This window comes from Eretmochelys imbricata, chromosome 11 (assembly GCF_965152235.1).
Source record: "Eretmochelys imbricata isolate rEreImb1 chromosome 11, rEreImb1.hap1, whole genome shotgun sequence".
Taxonomy (NCBI): Eukaryota; Metazoa; Chordata; order Testudines; family Cheloniidae; genus Eretmochelys; species Eretmochelys imbricata.
The window spans coordinates 45,117,341-45,135,636 of record NC_135582.1 but is presented as its reverse complement, the minus strand read 5'-3'; the positions used below and the strand labels follow the sequence as shown (position 1 = coordinate 45,135,636).

Sequence of the window (18,296 nt, the reverse complement as noted above, 5' to 3'; positions counted from 1 at the left end):
ACATACTCTCTTGCTCTCTTTTCTGACAAACGTGCTTTTCTTTTACAGAGGCACCAACTATTGTTATTGATCCTACTTTGAAAGAAGGCTTGATTGTCAAAGCAGGAGATACCATTACAATGTCTGCTATTAGCATCCGTGGCAAACCACTTCCAACTTCAGCATGGTCCAAAGCAGGAAAAGACTATAAGCCTTCAGATATTGTACACATTGAAACAACTCCAACTTCCTCCACACTTAATGTCAAATATGCAGCCAGGAAAGATTCTGGTGAATACACAATCACTGCAAGCAATCCTTTTGGAACTAAACAGGAGCATGTGCATGTGAAAGTTTTAGATGTACCTGGACCCCCTGGGCCTATTGAGGTCAGCAACGTCTCAGCTGAAAAAGCTACTCTTACGTGGTCAGCTCCTGCAGAAGATGGTGGATCACCCATCAAGTCTTATGTACTTGAAAAGAGAGAAACTAGCCGACTCCTGTGGACTTTAATTGCTGAAAATATTGAAACTTGCAGGCATGTTGTTAGCAAGCTCATTCAAGGAAATGAATACATCTTCCGTGTCTCAGCTGTGAACCAGTACGGCAAGGGTGAACCAGTACAGTCAGAACCAGTTAAAATGGTGGATAGATTTGGTAAGTAGAAAAGGTTAACATTTTAACCAAGTGCTCATTATAGTATTTCAAGGCTCATGTATGTTTCAAAAACTCTGTATTTTTTCCCTATTAGGTCCCCCAGGTCCTCCTGGAAAACCAGAAGTAACAAATGTAACTAAAAATAGTGCAGCTGTTACCTGGAAAAGGCCAATTGATGACGGTGGTAGTGAGATCACAGGCTACTACGTGGAAAGGAAAGAAAAGAAAGGTTTGAGATGGGTCAGAGTAACGAAGAAACCAGTTTCAGACCTTAGATGCAAAGTGACTGGACTCCAAGAAGGAAATGAATATGAATTCCGCGTCAGTGCAGAAAATAGAGCAGGGGTTGGACCACCAAGTGATGCTTCAAACCCAGTACTAATTAAAGATGCTGCATGTTAGTATCATGTCTTTACTGCAGAGTTCACCATAGAGTATTAATATTTTGGTTACCTATAAAAACTTATGTCTAATATAATGTGGGGATTTTGTCTTTTTTTCATTACTACAGATCCACCAGGTCCACCTTCAAACCCACGAGTGATTGATACTACAAAGACCAGTGCTTCTTTAACATGGGGCAAGCCTCATTATGATGGTGGACTTGACATCATTGGCTACACAGTAGAGCATCAAAAGGAAGGAGAAGAAGAGTGGGTAAAAGACACAACAGGAACTGCTTTAAGAATCACTGAATTTGTTGTTGCTAATCTCCAGCCAGGAGCCAAATACAATTTTAGAATCATTGCCATCAATGCTGTGGGTGCTGGTGAACCAGCACAGATTCCAAGCGTTGAAATCAAAGATCGGGAAATGGTTCCTGATTTTGAATTAGATGCTGAGCTGAGAAGAACACTTGTTGTTAGAGCTGGATTGAGTATTCGGATATTTGTGCCAATTAAAGGTCGCCCAACTCCTGAAGTTACATGGACAAAAGATGATATCCCACTTAAAGCACGTGCCAACATTGAAAATACAGACTCTTTTACTCTACTTATTATGACAGAATGTAATAGGTACGATGCTGGAAAATATGTAATGACCCTTGAAAATGCTGCTGGTAAGAAAACTGGCTTTGTAAATGTAAAAGTCTTGGATACACCAGGACCACCAATAAATCTTAAGCCTAGGGAAATAACTAAAGACAGCATCATCCTGCACTGGGATATGCCTCTATTAGATGGTGGCTCACGTATAACAAATTATATTGTTGAAAAACGGGAAGCAACACGAAAGTCATATTCAACCGTCACCACCAACTGCCAGAAATGTTCCCTTAGGATTCCTAATTTGGTTGAAGGATGTGAATATTACTTCAGAGTGCTGGCTGAAAATGAGTTCGGGATTGGTGAACCAGCTGAAACTGCAGAACCTGTAAGAGCCTCTGAAGCACCATCACCACCTGAGAGCCTCAATATTATGGATATAACAAAGAGCACAGTTAGCCTGGCTTGGCCAAAGCCAGAACATGATGGTGGTAGCAAGATCACTGGTTATATAATTGAAGCACAGAAAAAAGGTTCCACTCAGTGGACACACATCACAACTGTGAAAACATTAGACTATGTCGTGAAGAATCTAACTGAAAATGAGGAATATACTTTCCAGGTTATGGCAGTTAATAGTGCTGGAAGAAGTGATCCAAGAGAAAGCAGACCAGTTGTTGTTAAAGAGCAGATGATGCTTCCTGAATTTGACCTCCGTGGAATTTACCAGAAATCAGTAATTGCCAGAGCTGGTGACAACATCAAAATTGAGATCCCTGTGCTTGGTCGTCCAAGACCAATTGTGACATGGAAAAAAGAAGACCAGCTGCTTAAGCAGACACAAAGGGTAAACTTTGAAAACACTGCAACTGCGACCATACTAACCATCAATGAATGCACAAGAAATGACAGTGGCCGCTATCCCCTATCAGCTAAAAATATTGTTGGAGAAGTTAGTGATGTGATCACTGTCCAGGTTCATGATATTCCTGGCCCTCCTATGGGACCAATCAAATTTGATGAAGTTTCATCTGACTTTGTAATTTTCTCATGGGAACCTCCTCAGAATGATGGAGGGGTACCAATAAGTAATTATGTTGTAGAAATGCGTCAGACTGACAGTACCACATGGACTGAGTTAGCAACCACTGTTATACGTACCATGTTTAAAGCTACTCATCTTACTACTGGAGTTGAGTATCAGTTCCGTGTTAAAGCTCAAAACAGATATGGAACGGGACCAGCCATTTCTTCAGAGCCTGTAATTGCCAACTATCCATTTAAGGTTCCTGGGCCTCCAGGTACTCCTCAGGTGATTGCAGTCACAAAAGAGTCAATGACCATTAGCTGGAATGAGCCTATTACTGATGGTGGAAGTCCAATTTTGGGATATCATGTTGAAAGAAAAGAACGAAATAGCATTCTTTGGCAGACTGTAAGTAAAGCATTGGTGGTAGGCAATATCTTTAAATCAAGTGGACTTACTGATGGCATTGCATATGAATTCCGTGTTATAGCAGAAAATATGGCTGGCAAAAGTAAACCAAGCAAACCATCTGATCCAGTGTTTGCTCTGGACCCTATAGATCCACCTGGTAAACCAATACCTCTCAACATTACAAGACATGCAGTAACACTTAAGTGGACTAAACCAGAATATGATGGAGGTTTTAAGATAACTGGTTACACTGTTGAAAAGAGAGACCTTCCTAATGGTCGCTGGCTAAAGGCTAACTTTAGCAATATACTAGAGACAGATTTCACTGTCAGTGGTCTGACAGAAGATGCTGCTTATGAATTCCGTGTGATTGCCAGAAATGCTGCTGGTGCAGTTAGCCAGCCATCTGAGCCATCAGATGCAATAACATGCAGAGATGACATTGAAGCACCAAGGATAATGGTGGATGCCAAATACAAGGACACTTTAGTACTGAAAGCAGGTGAAGTTTTCAGACTTGAGGCTGATGTTGCAGGTCGACCTCCACCAACCCTGACATGGACAAAAGATGAAAAAGAGCTAGAAGACACAGCAAAATTAGAAATAAAAAAGGCAGATTTCTCTACTGTTGTGATCAACAAAGACTCTGCCAGAAGAGATGGCGGTGCATATACACTTACTGCTTCTAATCCTGGTGGCTTTGCAAAGCATATCTTCAATGTTAAAGTTCTTGATAGACCTGGTCCACCCGAAGGGCCTTTGGCTGTGTCTGAGGTTACAAGTGAAAAATGCCTACTCTCATGGTTACCACCACTGGATGATGGAGGAGCAAAGATTGACCACTATGTGGTTGAAAAACGAGAAACCAGCAGACTAGCATGGACAAACGTGGCCTCAGAAGTTCCAGTAACCAAACAGAAGGTCACTAACCTATTAAAAGGCAACGAATATGTGTTCCGTGTCATGGCTGTTAACAAATACGGGGTTGGCGAGGTCCTGGAATCAGAGCCTATTCTTGCAGTAAATCCATATGTGCCACCTGATCCACCCAAAACACCTGAAGTTACAGCAATTACAAAAGATTCTATGATTGTCTGTTGGGGACGTCCTGATTCTGATGGTGGAAGCCCAATAACCAATTACATTGTAGAACGCCGTGACAGAGCTGGACTACGCTGGGTGAAATGTAACAAACGGGTTGTTACGGACTTACGCTATAAAGTATCTGGACTGACAGAGGGTCATGAGTATGAATATAGAATAATGGCTGAAAATGCTGCTGGAATTAGTGAACCAAGTCCAACCAGTCAATTCTATAAAGCTTGTGATACTGTGTTCAAGCCTGGTCCACCAGGTAATCCTCGTGTTTTAGACACTAGCAAGTCCTCAATTACAATAGCTTGGAATAAACCAATTTATGATGGTGGCTCAGAAATCACGGGTTATATGGTTGAGATAGCACTACCTGAAGAAGATGAATGGAAAATTGTAACTCCATCAGCAGGACTGAAGGCTACTTCCTTTACCATCACGGATCTCAAAGAAAACCAGGAGTATAAAATCCGAATATATGCCATGAACTCTGAAGGCATTGGAGAACCTGCCCTTGTTCCTGGATCACCAAAGGCTGAAGAAAGAATGCTACCTCCAGAGATTGAACTGGATGCAGAACTACGTAAAGTTGTCAATATCAGAGCCTGCTGTACTTTAAGACTTTTTGTCCCAATCAAAGGAAGACCAGCACCTGAAGTGAAATGGACAAGAGAACATGGAGAGTCTTTAGATAAAGCTACCATTGAATCAACAAGCTCTTATACTCTACTTACCGTTGGAAATGTAAACAGATTTGATAGTGGCAAGTATATATTGACAATAGAAAATAGTTCAGGCAGTAAATCAGCATTTGTAAATGTCAGGGTTCTTGATACACCTGGAGCACCACAAGATTTAAAAATAAAAGAAGTAACGAAATCATCTGTTACACTCACATGGGAGCCTCCTCTCATAGATGGAGGTTCAAAAATAAAAAATTATATCGTTGAAAAGCGTGAATCAACAAGAAAAGCTTATTCAACTGTTATTGCCAATTGCCACAAGACCAGCTGGAAAGTAGACAACCTGCAGGAAGGTTGCAACTATTATTTCAGAGTCCTAGCTGAAAATGAGTATGGAATAGGCCTTCCAGTTGAAACTCCAGAATCGGTGAAAGTGTCAGAAAGACCACTGCCACCAGGAAAGATAACTTTGCTAGATGTGACAAGAAATAGTGTATCCTTGTCATGGGAAAAACCTGAACATGATGGAGGTAGCAGAATTCTGGGTTATATTGTAGAAATGCAAAGCAAAGGCAGTGAAAAGTGGGCAATTTGTGCTACGGTAAAAGTTACTGAAGCCACTATAACTGGACTGATACAAGGGGAGGAATATTCCTTCCGTGTTTCAGCTCAGAATGAAAAAGGTATCAGCGATCCTCGACAACTGGGCATACCTGTTGTTGCAAAAGATCTTGTGATTCCACCAGCTTTCAAATTGTTGTTCACCACTTTCAGTGTCCTAGCAGGAGAGGACTTAAAGGTTGACGTCCCATTTGTTGGTCGACCCAAACCAGCTGTATTATGGCATAAAGACAATGTGCCACTGAAACAGACTACTAGAGTAAATGCAGAAAGTTCAGAAAACAGCACATTGCTAACAATAAAAGAAGCCTGCAAAGATGACGTTGGACTATATTTAGTCAAACTTACAAATTCTGCAGGTGAAGCTACTGAAACTCTTAATATTGTTGTCCTTGATAAACCAGGGCCTCCAACTGGACCAGTAAAGGTAGATGAAGTAACAGCAGATAGTATCACCATTTCCTGGGAACCACCAATATATGATGGTGGCAGCTCTATCAACAATTATATTGTAGAAAAACGGGACACTTCTACTACTGTCTGGCACATTGTGTCAGCTACTGTTGCCAGAACAACAATAAAAGCTTGTAGATTAAAGACTGGAAGTGAATATCAGTTCAGAATTGCAGCTGAGAACAGATATGGAAAGAGTACATATCTCACATCAGAGTCTGTTGTAGCCCAATATCCATTCAAAGTTCCTGGTCCACCTGGAACACCTTTTGTATCGGTTCACTCAAAAGATAGCATGGTGGTACAGTGGCATGAACCAGTCAATGATGGAGGTAGCAAGATCATTGGGTACCATTTGGAACGCAAAGAACGAAATAGCATCCTCTGGGTTAAACTAAACAAAACATCTATTCCTGACACTAAATTTAAGACAACTGGCCTTGAAGAGGGACTTGAATATGAGTTCAGAGTTTACGCAGAAAATATAGTGGGTATTGGAAAGGCAAGTAAAGTATCTGAATGTTATACAGCACATGACCCATGTGATCCTCCAGGTCGTCCAGAACCAGTAATTGTCACAAGGAACTCAGTAACCCTTCAGTGGAAGAAACCTGAATATGATGGTGGAAGCAAAATCACAGGCTACATTGTTGAAAAGAAGGAGTTACCAGATGGTCGCTGGATGAAAGCAAGCTTTACAAATGTCATTGAGACTCAGTTTGCAGTAACTGGCCTAGCAGAAAATCAGAGGTATGAGTTCCGTGTCATAGCAAGAAATGCTGCAGGTGTTTTCAGTGAACCATCTGAAAGCTCAGGGGCAATCACAGTCAAAGACGAAGTAGAGCCACCTCGTATAAGTATGGATCCAAAATATAAAGAAACAATTATAGTAAATGCTGGTGAGTCATTCAAGATTGATGCTGATGTTTATGGCAAACCATTACCTTCCATTCACTGGCTAAAAGGTGATCACGAATTAGCAAACACGGTTCATTTGGAAATAAAAAGCACAGATTTTGCAACAAGCCTCAGTGTAAAAGAAGCCATTCGTGTTGATAGTGGTCATTATGTATTGCTGGCAAAGAATGTTGCAGGTGAAAAAACAGCTTCTGTTCATGTCAAAGTTCTTGATAGACCTGGGCCACCTGAAGGGCCTGTTGATATAACAGGAGTTACTGCTGAAAAATGTGTATTAGCTTGGAAACCCCCACTACAGGATGGTGGTAGTAACATTTCACACTACATTGTTGAAAGAAGAGAAACCAGCCGCTTAGTTTGGACTGTAGTGGACTCCAGTGTGCAAGCCCTTAGTTGCAAAATTACAAAACTTTTGGAAGGAAATGAATATGTCTTCCGTATCATGGCTGTAAACAAATATGGTGTTGGTGAACCTCTTGAATCTGAACCAGTAATTGCAAAGAACCCATTTGTTGTCCCACTTCCACCAAATGCCCCAGAAGTCTCAGCCATTACCAAAGATTCAATGATTGTTGTATGGGAAAGGCCAGCCTCAGATGGTGGTAGTGAAATTCTGGGCTATGTTCTTGAAAAACGAGATAAAGAAGGCATTCGCTGGACAAGATGCAACAAGCGTTTGGTTAGTGAACTGAGATACAGGGTGACTGGACTTATAGAGAACCATGACTATGAGTACAGAGTATCAGCTGAAAATGCTGCTGGTCTTAGTGAACCAAGCCTACCTTCCACTTACTATAAGGCTTGTGATCCTATTTACAAGCCAGGTCCGCCTAATAATCCCAAAGCTATAGATGTGACAAGATCTTCAGTTTTCCTTTCATGGGGCAAACCAATCTATGATGGTGGCAGTGAAATCCAGGGATACATTGTTGAAAAATGTGATGTAAGTGTTGGTGACTGGACAATTTGTACCCCACCAACTGGAATCAAGAAAACAAATATGGAAGTAGAAAATTTATTAGAAAAACATGAATATAAATTCCGTATCTGTGCTGTTAATAAAGCTGGAGTTGGAGAGCATGCTGATGTTCCTGGTTCTGTTATTGTTGAAGAAAAATTGGAAGCTCCAGACCTTGATCTTGACCTAGACTTAAGGAAAATTGTAAATGTAAGGGCAGGTGGTTCCTTAAGATTATTTGTTCCTATTAGAGGGCGTCCAACCCCTGAAGTAAAATGGGGTAAAATGGATGGTGAGATCAGAGAGGCAGCTATTATTGACATTACTAGCAGCTTCACTTCCCTTGTTCTTGACAATGTTAACAGATTTGATACTGGAAAATACATTCTTACTTTAGAAAACAGTAGTGGAATAAAGTCTGCCTTTGTCAGTGTAAGGGTACTGGATACCCCAAGTCCACCTGTTAACCTAAAAATTAAGGAGATCACCAAAGACTCTGTTTCACTTTCATGGGAACCTCCTTTACTGGATGGTGGCGCTAAAATAAAAAATTATATTGTTGAAAAGCGTGAAGCAACAAGAAAGGCCTATGCAGCTGTTGCAACAAATTGCCACAAGACCTCATGGAAAGTAGACCAACTTCAGGAGGGCAGCAATTACTACTTCAGAGTCACTGCTGAGAATGAATTTGGAATTGGCCTTCCTGCAGAAACCATTGACCCAATTAAGGTTGCTGAAGTTCCTCAACCTCCAGGGAAAATAACAGTTGATGATGTCACAAGAAATAGTGTATCGCTAAACTGGTCAAAGCCGGAACATGATGGCGGTAGCAAAATCTTACAATATATTGTTGAGATGCAAGTTAAGGGCAGTGACAAATGGTCAGAATGTGCATGTGTAAAAGCACTTGAAGCACTAATTACTAACCTAACTCAAGGAGAAGAATATCTATTTAGAGTAATAGCTGTAAATGAAAAAGGCAAGAGTGATCCACGATCTCTTGCGGTTCCAGTGGTCGCCAAAGACCTTGTTATTGAACCAGATGTAAGACCTGCATTCCACAGTTACAGTATCCAGGTGGGACAAGATCTAAAAGTAGAAATACCAATTTCTGGTCGACCTACACCAACTGTTACTTGGACAAAAGATGGCCAACTGTTAAAGCAGACAACAAGAGTTAATATTAATGATTTGCCTAATCTCACTGTACTGAATATTAAAGAAACACACAAAGAGGACAGTGGCATGTACGGAATCACAGTTGCTAATGTTATTGGACAAAAGTCTGCATCTGTTGAAATTATAACACTAGACAAGCCTGATCCTCCAAGAGGGCCTGTAAAGTTTGATGATATTAGTGCTGAAAGCATTACAGTATCATGGAATCCTCCGCTGTATACAGGTGGCTGCCAAATCACCAACTACATTGTTCATAAGAGAGATACAACAACCACTGTATGGGAAACGGTTTCAGCTGCTGTTGCAAGAACTACCCTAAAAGTGACTAAACTGAAAACTGGCTCAGAATATCAGTTTAGAATATTTGCTGAAAACAGATATGGACAGAGCTTTGCTTTGGAATCTGAACCAGTTGTAGCTCAGTACCCCTATAAAGAACCCGGTCCTCCTGGCACACCATTTGTGACAACAGTAACAAAAGACTCTATGGTTGTACAGTGGCATGAACCAATTAATGATGGTGGAAGTAAAGTTTTGGGTTACCATCTTGAGAGAAAGGAAAGAAACAGCATTTTATGGACAAAAATAAATAAGACCATTATCCAAGACACGCATTATAAAACAACTAACCTTGAAGAAAGCATTGAATATGAATTTAGGGTTTCTGCAGAAAATATTGTTGGTGTAGGAAAAGCAAGCAAAGTTTCAGAGTGCTATGTAGCCCGAGACCCCTGTGATCCTCCAGGATGCCCAGAAGCCATAATTGTTAAAAGAAGCTCAATTACTCTACAATGGATCAAACCAGAATATGATGGAGGTAGCAAGATTACTGGTTATATTGTAGAAAAACGTGACTTGCCTGATGGTCGCTGGATGAAAGCTAGCTTCACAAATGTAATTGAAACTCAGTTCACCGTAACAGGGCTTACTGAAGATCAAAGATATGAATTTAGAGTCATTGCAAAGAATGCTGCAGGTGCAATAAGCAAACCCTCTGATAGTACAGGACCAATAACAGCAAAGGATGAAGTTGAGCTTCCAAGAATCTCAATGGATCCACAATACAAAGATACAGTTGTTGTAAATGCTGGAGAAATGTTCAAACTTGAGGCTGATGTCCATGGAAAGCCACTACCTACCATTAAGTGGTTCAAAGGCGATAAGGAACTTGAAGAAACTGCTAGATGTGAGATAAAGAACACTGATTTCAAGGCATTAGTTATTGTAAAAGATGCCATTAGAGTTGATGGTGGACAGTACATTTTACAAGCCTCTAACATTGCAGGAACAAAGTCAGTACCCATAAATGTAAAAGTATTGGACAGACCAGGTCCGCCAGAAGGCCCAGTTCAGGTTACTGGAATTACTTCTGAAAAATGTTCATTGTCATGGAATCCACCACTCCATGACGGTGGTAGTGACATTTCTCATTACATTGTTGAGAAGAGAGAAACTAGCCGCCTTGCCTGGACTGTTGTTGCTTCAGATGCTGTAGCCACAATGCTGAAAGTAACAAAACTTTTGGAAGGTAATGAGTATATTTTCCGTATAATGGCAGTTAACAAATATGGTGTTGGTGAGCCTCTGGAGTCTGTTCCAGTACTTATGAAAAATCCATTTGTGGTTCCTGGTCCACCAAAGGCACTGGAAATTACTAACATCACAAAGGATTCCATGACTGTCTGCTGGAGCAGGCCAGATAGTGATGGAGGCAGTGAAATTATTGGTTACATTGTAGAAAAGAGAGACAGAGCTGGCATCAGATGGACAAAATGTAATAAACGCAGAATTACAGATTTGCGATTAAGAGTCACTGGACTAACAGAAGATCATGAGTATGAATTCAGAGTATCTGCTGAAAATGCTGCTGGAACTGGTGAACCGAGCCAAGCTTCTCCTTATTTTAAAGCTTGTGACCCTGTGTTCAAACCTGGTCCACCCACTAATGCTCATGTTGTAGATACCACCAAAAATTCAGTTACACTTGGTTGGGGTAAACCTATTTATGATGGTGGTAGTGAAATCCAAGGATACATTGTGGAGCTCTGTAAAGCAGAGGAAGAAGAATGGACAGTAGCTACTCCACAGACTGGGCTGCGTGTCACTCGATTTGAGATTAGAAAACTTATTGAACATCAGGAATATAAAGTACGAGTGTGTGCCCTCAATAAAGTTGGTGTAGGAGAGGCTGCATCAGTTCCTGGAACTGTTAAACCAGAAGACAAGCTTGAAGCTCCTGAACTTGATATTGATTCAGAACTAAGGAAAGGAATATTGGTTAGAGCTGGTGGATCTGCTAGGATTCACATACCATTCAGAGGACGACCAACACCTGAAATCACATGGTCTCGGGAAGAAGGTGAATTTACAGATAAGGTTCAAATTGAAAAAGGCATAAACTACACACAACTATCCATCGATAACTGTGATAGAAATGATACTGGAAAGTACATTCTTAAGTTAGAGAACAGCAGTGGATCGAAGTCTGCATTTGTTACAGTAAAAGTCCTTGACACACCAGGACCACCACAAAATTTAGTAGTAAAAGATGTTAAGAAAAATCATGCAGTACTATCCTGGGAACTACCCGCTAATGATGGTGGTGCAAAAATAAAGAATTACGTGATTGACAAACGTGAGTCAACCAGAAAGGCATATGCAAATGTGAGTGCTAAATGTGGCAAAACAAGCTTTAAAGTTGAAAACCTTACAGAAGGAGCAACTTATTATTTCAGAGTTATGGCTGAAAATGAATTTGGAATTGGTATTCCAGCTGAAACTATAGATGCTATGAAAGCCTCAGAGCCACCTTTGCCTCCTGGGAAAGTCAGTCTCACTGATGTGACTCACACAAGTGCATCACTTATGTGGGAGAAACCTGAACATGATGGAGGTAGCAGAATTTTGGGGTACATAGTTGAAATGCAGCCTAAAGGAATAGAAAAATGGAGTGTTGTCACTGAGACCAAAGTGTGCAGTGTAGTTGTACCCGGTTTGAGTTCAGATCAAGAATATCAGTTCCGTGTGATAGCCTACAATGAAAAAGGCAAAAGTGATCCCAGAGCACTTGCAATTCCTGTGATAGCTAAAGATTTGACAATTGAACCAAGTTTCAAGCTGATGTTTAATACTTACAGTGTCCAGGCTGGAGAAGATCTTAAGATAGAAGTACCATTTATAGGCCGACCCACCCCTAAGATTACTTGGACAAAAGATGAGCAGTCACTTAAACAGACAACCAGGTTAAATGTCCATGACACACCAACATCCACTATCTTACATATTAAAGAAAGCAATAAGGATGACTTTGGCAAATATACAGTAACAGCATCAAACACAGCAGGCACGGCTACAGAGCACCTGAGCATAATTGTACTTGAAAAGCCAGGCTCTCCACGAGGACCTGTTCGCTTTGATGAAGTTAGCGCAAACTTTGTTGTCTTATCATGGGACGCACCAGATTATAATGGAGGCTGCCAGATAACCAACTACATAGTAGAGAAACGTGACACAACCACCACCACCTGGCAGATGGTATCAGCAACAGTTGCAAGAACAACAATCAAAGTGGCAAATCTTAAAACAAGTTCTGAATACCAGTTTAGAATTTGTGCTGAAAACAGATATGGAAAGAGCCCTCCACTGGATTCTAAGGCAGTTGTTGTGCAATACCCATATAAAGAACCTGGGGCACCTGGAACGCCATTTGTTACATCAGCTTCCAAAGACCATATGATTGTACAGTGGAACGAACCAGTTAATGATGGAGGAAGCAAGGTTCTTGGCTACCATCTTGAGCGTAAAGATAAAAACAGCATTCTTTGGACAAAGTTGAACAAGGCCCTCATTCCAGACACCAAATATAAAACAGATGGCCTTGAAGAAGGTCTTGAATATGAGTTCAGAGTTTCTGCTGAAAACATTGTTGGCATTGGTAAAGTTAGCAAAGTATCTGAACTGTATGCTGCCCGTGATCCATGTGATCCACCTGGCCGCCCAGATCCCGTTGTTATTACAAGAAATTATGTCACAATGAACTGGAAAAAACCTGAGTATGATGGTGGTAGCAAAATAACTGGATATATTGTAGAAAAGAAAGAACTACCTGAAGGTCGTTGGATGAAAGCCAGCTTTACAAATGTACTGGAAACAGAATTTACAGTAACTGGTCTTGTTGAAAACCAAATATATGAATTTAGAGTAATTGCAAGAAATGCAGCTGGTAGCTTGAGTGAACCATCTGAAAGCACAGGGCCAATTACTGCTAGAGACGAAATTGAAGCACCAAGAGCGTCATTGGATCCAAAATACAAAGATGTCATTGTTGTTCATGCTGGAGAAACCTTTGTTCTTGAGGCTGACATCCATGGTAAACCTATTCCTGACATTACATGGTCAAAAGATGGAAAAGAGCTTGAAGAAACAACTGCAAGAATGGAAATTAAATCTACATTTCAGAGAACAACTCTCACGGTCAAAGACTGTGTAAGAATTGATGGAGGTCACTACTCACTTAAACTCAGCAATGTTGGGGGTACAAAATCTATACCAATCACAGTAAAAGTGCTTGACAGGCCAGGACCTCCAGAGGGTCCTTTGAAGATTACAGGTGTCACTGCAGAAAAATGTTACTTGGCATGGGCCCCACCTTTACATGATGGTGGTTCTAGCATCTCACATTACATCATTGAGAAGAGAGAGACAAGCAGACTTTCCTGGACACTAGTGGCATCTGATGTGCAAGCTCTTAACCACAAAGTAACCAAACTCCTTCCAGGCAATGAATATATTTTCCGTGTAATGGCTGTGAACAAATTTGGAATTGGAGAACCACTGGAATCTGAGCCTGTTGTGGCTTGTAATCCATACAAACCTCCGGGTCCTCCTTCAGTGCCAGAAGTTTCAGCAATCACAAAAGATTCTATGATTGTAACATGGGGTCGTCCAACAGACAATGGTGGAGCTGAAATTGAAGGTTACATACTTGAAAAGCGAGACAAAGATGGTATTCGATGGACCAAGTGCCATAAGAAAAGGCTAACAGACTTGCGGTTCAGAGTAACTGGACTTACAGATGGGCATTTCTATGAATTCAGGGTTTCTGCTGAAAATGCAGCTGGTGTAGGTGAGTCTAGTGAGCCATCCATTTTCTATCGTGCATGTGATGCACTGTATCCACCAGGCCCACCAAGTAATCCAAAGGTGACAGACACTTCCAGATCATCAGTGTCACTTGCATGGAACAAGCCTATTTATGATGGTGGTGCTCCCATTAAGGGATATGTTGTGGAAGTAAAAGAAGATACTGCTGATGAATGGATTACTTGCACACCACCAACAGGACTACAAGGAAAACAGTTCACTGTAACAAAACTTAAAGAAAACCATCAATACAATTTCCGCATCTGTGCCATTAACTCTGAAGGAGTCGGGGAACCTGCAACTATACCTGGTACAGTCATTGCAGCTGACAAAATAGAACCTCCTGAAATCGAACTAGATGCGGATCTCAGAAAAGTAGTCACTGTACGTGCGAGTGGTACATTACGTCTGTTTGTTACCATCAAAGGAAGACCAGAACCTGAAGTCAAATGGGAAAAAGCAGAAGGCACCATTAGTGACCGAGCTCAGATTGAGGTTACCAGTTCATATACAATGCTGGTCATTGATAATGTAAACAGATTTGACAGTGGTAGATACAACCTGACTTTAGAAAATAATAGTGGCAAAAAATCAGCTTTTGTTAATGTCAGAGTCCTTGATTCCCCCAGTGCACCTGTTAACTTGACAATCAGAGAAGTTAAGAGAGATTCAGTAGCATTAGCCTGGGAACCACCACTTATTGATGGTGGAGCTAAAATTACAAACTACATCATTGAAAAGCGAGAATCTACTAGAAAGGCATATGCCACTGTTACAAATAACTGCACTAAAAATACTTTCAAAATTGATCAACTACAGGAAGGATGCATTTACTACTTCCGTGTCTTGGCAGCAAATGAATATGGGGTTGGTTTGCCAGCAGAAACAGCTGAACCAGTTAAGGTTTCTGAACCACCGTATCCACCTGGAAAAGTAACTCTTGTAGATGTGACTCGCAACACTGCTACGATTACATGGGAGAAACCAGAGAGTGATGGTGGCAGTAAAATTACTGGTTATATAGTGGAAATGCAAACTAAAGGAAGTGAAAAATGGAGCACTTGTACCCAAGTTAAGACACTAGAAGCAACAATAACAGGCTTAAGTAAGGGAGAGGAATACACTTTCAGAGTGATTGCTGTTAATGAAAAAGGGAAGAGTGATCCAAGACAACTTGGAGTTCCAGTAGTTGCAAAAGATATTGAAATCCAGCCTTCTGCTGAACTTCTTTTCAATACTTTCAGTGTTAAAGCTGGAGATGATCTTAAGATTGATGTGCCGATCAGAGGTAGGCCTCCACCAACAGCTAGCTGGAGGAAAGATGGACAGACCTTAAAAGAGACAACTAGGGTAAATGTTCAAACATCAAAGACTTCAACTTTGCTGACCTTCAAGGAAGCTTCAAAGGACGATGTTGGAAATTATGAATTATGTATTTCCAACAGTGCTGGATCTACAACATTTTCTATCACTGTAATTGTTCTTGACAGACCAGGACCTCCATCTGATGTACATATTGACAGTGTTAGCGCAGATAATGTAACTTTATCTTGGAAACCTCCAGTGTATGATGGTGGCTGCCATATTAGCAATTACATTGTGGAGAAGCGAGAAACTACCACAACAATATGGGATGTAGTGTCTGCAGCAGTTGCAAGAACATCGATTAAAGTAGTGCGTCTAACCACAGGATCTGAATATCAGTTCCGTGTGTGTGCAGAAAACCGCTATGGTAGGAGCACCTATGTTGAGTCTCCCTTTGTTGTTGCAGAGTATCCATTTAAGCCACCTGGTCCACCTGGAACTCCTCAAGTAGTACATGCAACTAAAACTTTCATGACTGTAAGTTGGCAGGAACCAGTCAATGACGGAGGTAGCAAAGTAATTGGATATCATCTTGAAAGGAAAGAAAGAAGCAGCATTCTTTGGACAAAAGTAAACAAAAGCCTCATAAGTGATACACAAATGAAGGTCACTGGCCTTGAAGAAGGACTAATGTATGAATATCGTGTGTATGCTGAAAATATTGCAGGAATAGGCAAATGCAGTAAATCATGTGAACCAGCTGCTGCAAGAGATCCATGTGATCCTCCTGGTCAGCCAGAAGTTACTAATATTACAAGAACATGTGTCTCATTGTCATGGTCCAAACCAGAATATGATGGTGGAGCTAAGATTACAGGATATATTATTGAGCGCAGAGAGCTACCAGATGGCCGTTGGCTAAAATGCAATTTCACAAACATACAAGAAACTTTCTTTGATGTGACTGGACTTACAGAAGATCAGCGATATGAATTCCATGTTATTGCAAAGAACGCTGCTGGACTCTTTAGTGAGCCATCTGAATCAACTGGACCTGTGACTGTAAAAGATGATGTTGATGCTCCAAGAATCATGATGGATGTCAAATTTAGGGACGTTGTTGTTGTTAAAGCTGGAGAGGTCCTTAAAATCAATGCTGATATTGCAGGACGACCTTCACCTGTGATTTCATGGACAAAGGATGGCAAAGAGATTGAGGAAAAAGCAAGAGTTGAAATAGTCTCAACAGATCACACTACTGCGATAACTGTGAAGGATTGCATTCGACGGGATTCGGGTCAGTATGTATTAACACTACAAAATGTTGCAGGAACAAGATCTTTGGCTGTTAACTGCAAAGTACTTGATAGACCCGGCCCACCTGCAGGCCCATTAGAAATAACTGGCCTTACTGCTGAAAAGTGTCACCTGTCATGGGGACCACCCCAAGAAAATGGAGGTGCAGATATTGATTATTATATTGTAGAAAAACGTGAGACCAGTAGAATTGCATGGACACTTTGTGAAGGAGAGCTTAGAACAACATCCTGTAAAGTAACAAAACTACTTAAAGGAAACGAATACATCTTCAGAGTGATGGGAGTTAACAAATATGGTGTTGGTGAAGCTTTGGAGAGCTATGCAGTCAAGGCCCTAGATCCATTTACAGTTCCAAATCCACCTAAATCTTTAGAGATAACCAGTGTGACAAAGGATTCCATGACCCTGTGCTGGGCAAGGCCCGACAGTGATGGAGGAAATGAGATCTCTGGATACATAATTGAAAGACGTGAGAAAAATAGCCTACGATGGATCCGTGTAAACAAAAAACCAGTTTATGATCTAAGAGTTAAGTCATTAGGTCTTCGAGATGGATGTGAATATGAATATCGGGTTTATGCAGAAAATGCTGCTGGTCTCAGTCTTCCAAGTGACACTTCACCATTGATTCGGGCAGAAGATCCAGTTTTCATACCATCTCCTCCATCTAAACCTAAGATTCTGGACTCAACAAGATCAAATATAACAATTGGATGGACAAAGCCATTATTTGATGGAGGTGCCCCAGTTACTGGGTACACAGTGGAATACAAGAAAACTGATGAAACTGACTGGTCAATAGCTATTCAAAATTTAAGAGGCACAGAGTACACTGTAATTGGGCTTACATCAGGGTCTGAATATGTCTTCAGAGTAAGATCTATCAACAAAGTTGGTGCTAGTGATCCAAGTGATGTCTCAGAACCTCAGGTAGCAAAGGAAAGAGAGGAAGAACCTGCCTTTGATATTGATAGTGAAATGCGAAAGACTTTAATTGTAAAGGCTGGTGAATCTTTTACAATGACCGTACCTTTCAGGGGAAAACCAGTCCCAAATGTAATGTGGAATAAACCAGAGACAGATCTCCGTACACGAGCGTCTATTGATTCTTCAGATTATTGTACCTCACTGACCATTGAGAAAGCAACAAGAAATGATTCTGGAAAATATGCATTAACATTACAAAATATCCTGAGCACAGCTACCTTGACCTTAGTTGTCAAAGTTCTTGATTCCCCTGGACCTCCATCTAATATTGCTGTAAAAGATGTAACAAAAGAATCTGCAGTGTTATCCTGGGATGTTCCTGAGAATGATGGCGGTGCTCTTGTGAAGAACTATTACATTGAAAAACGAGAGGCTAGCAAGAAGGCTTGGGTCACTATAACCAACAATTGCCATCGCCTTTCCTACAAAGTTACCAGTCTTCAAGAAGGTGCTGTTTACTACTTCAGAGTCTCTGGAGAAAATGAATTTGGTGTTGGAGTACCCACTGAGACCAAAGAAGGAGTTAAAATAACAGGTTTGTTTCAACAATAAAAATACTTATAGCATAAATTACATAT

At 40.9% G+C, this 18,296-nt stretch overlaps 1 protein-coding gene across 1 annotated transcript in view; it reads left to right on the top strand.

Moving 5' to 3' along the window:
- The window catches only part of TTN (titin), a 307,220-nt gene that overhangs the window by 260,664 nt on the left and 28,260 nt on the right, over window positions 1-18,296 (top strand). The window contains exons 282-284 of the mRNA XM_077830394.1: window positions 49-636; window positions 731-1,033; window positions 1,148-18,253. Of these exons, the coding sequence (XP_077686520.1) occupies window positions 49-636; window positions 731-1,033; window positions 1,148-18,253 (17,997 nt within the window). The remainder of the gene's footprint in view (window positions 1-48; window positions 637-730; window positions 1,034-1,147; window positions 18,254-18,296) is intronic.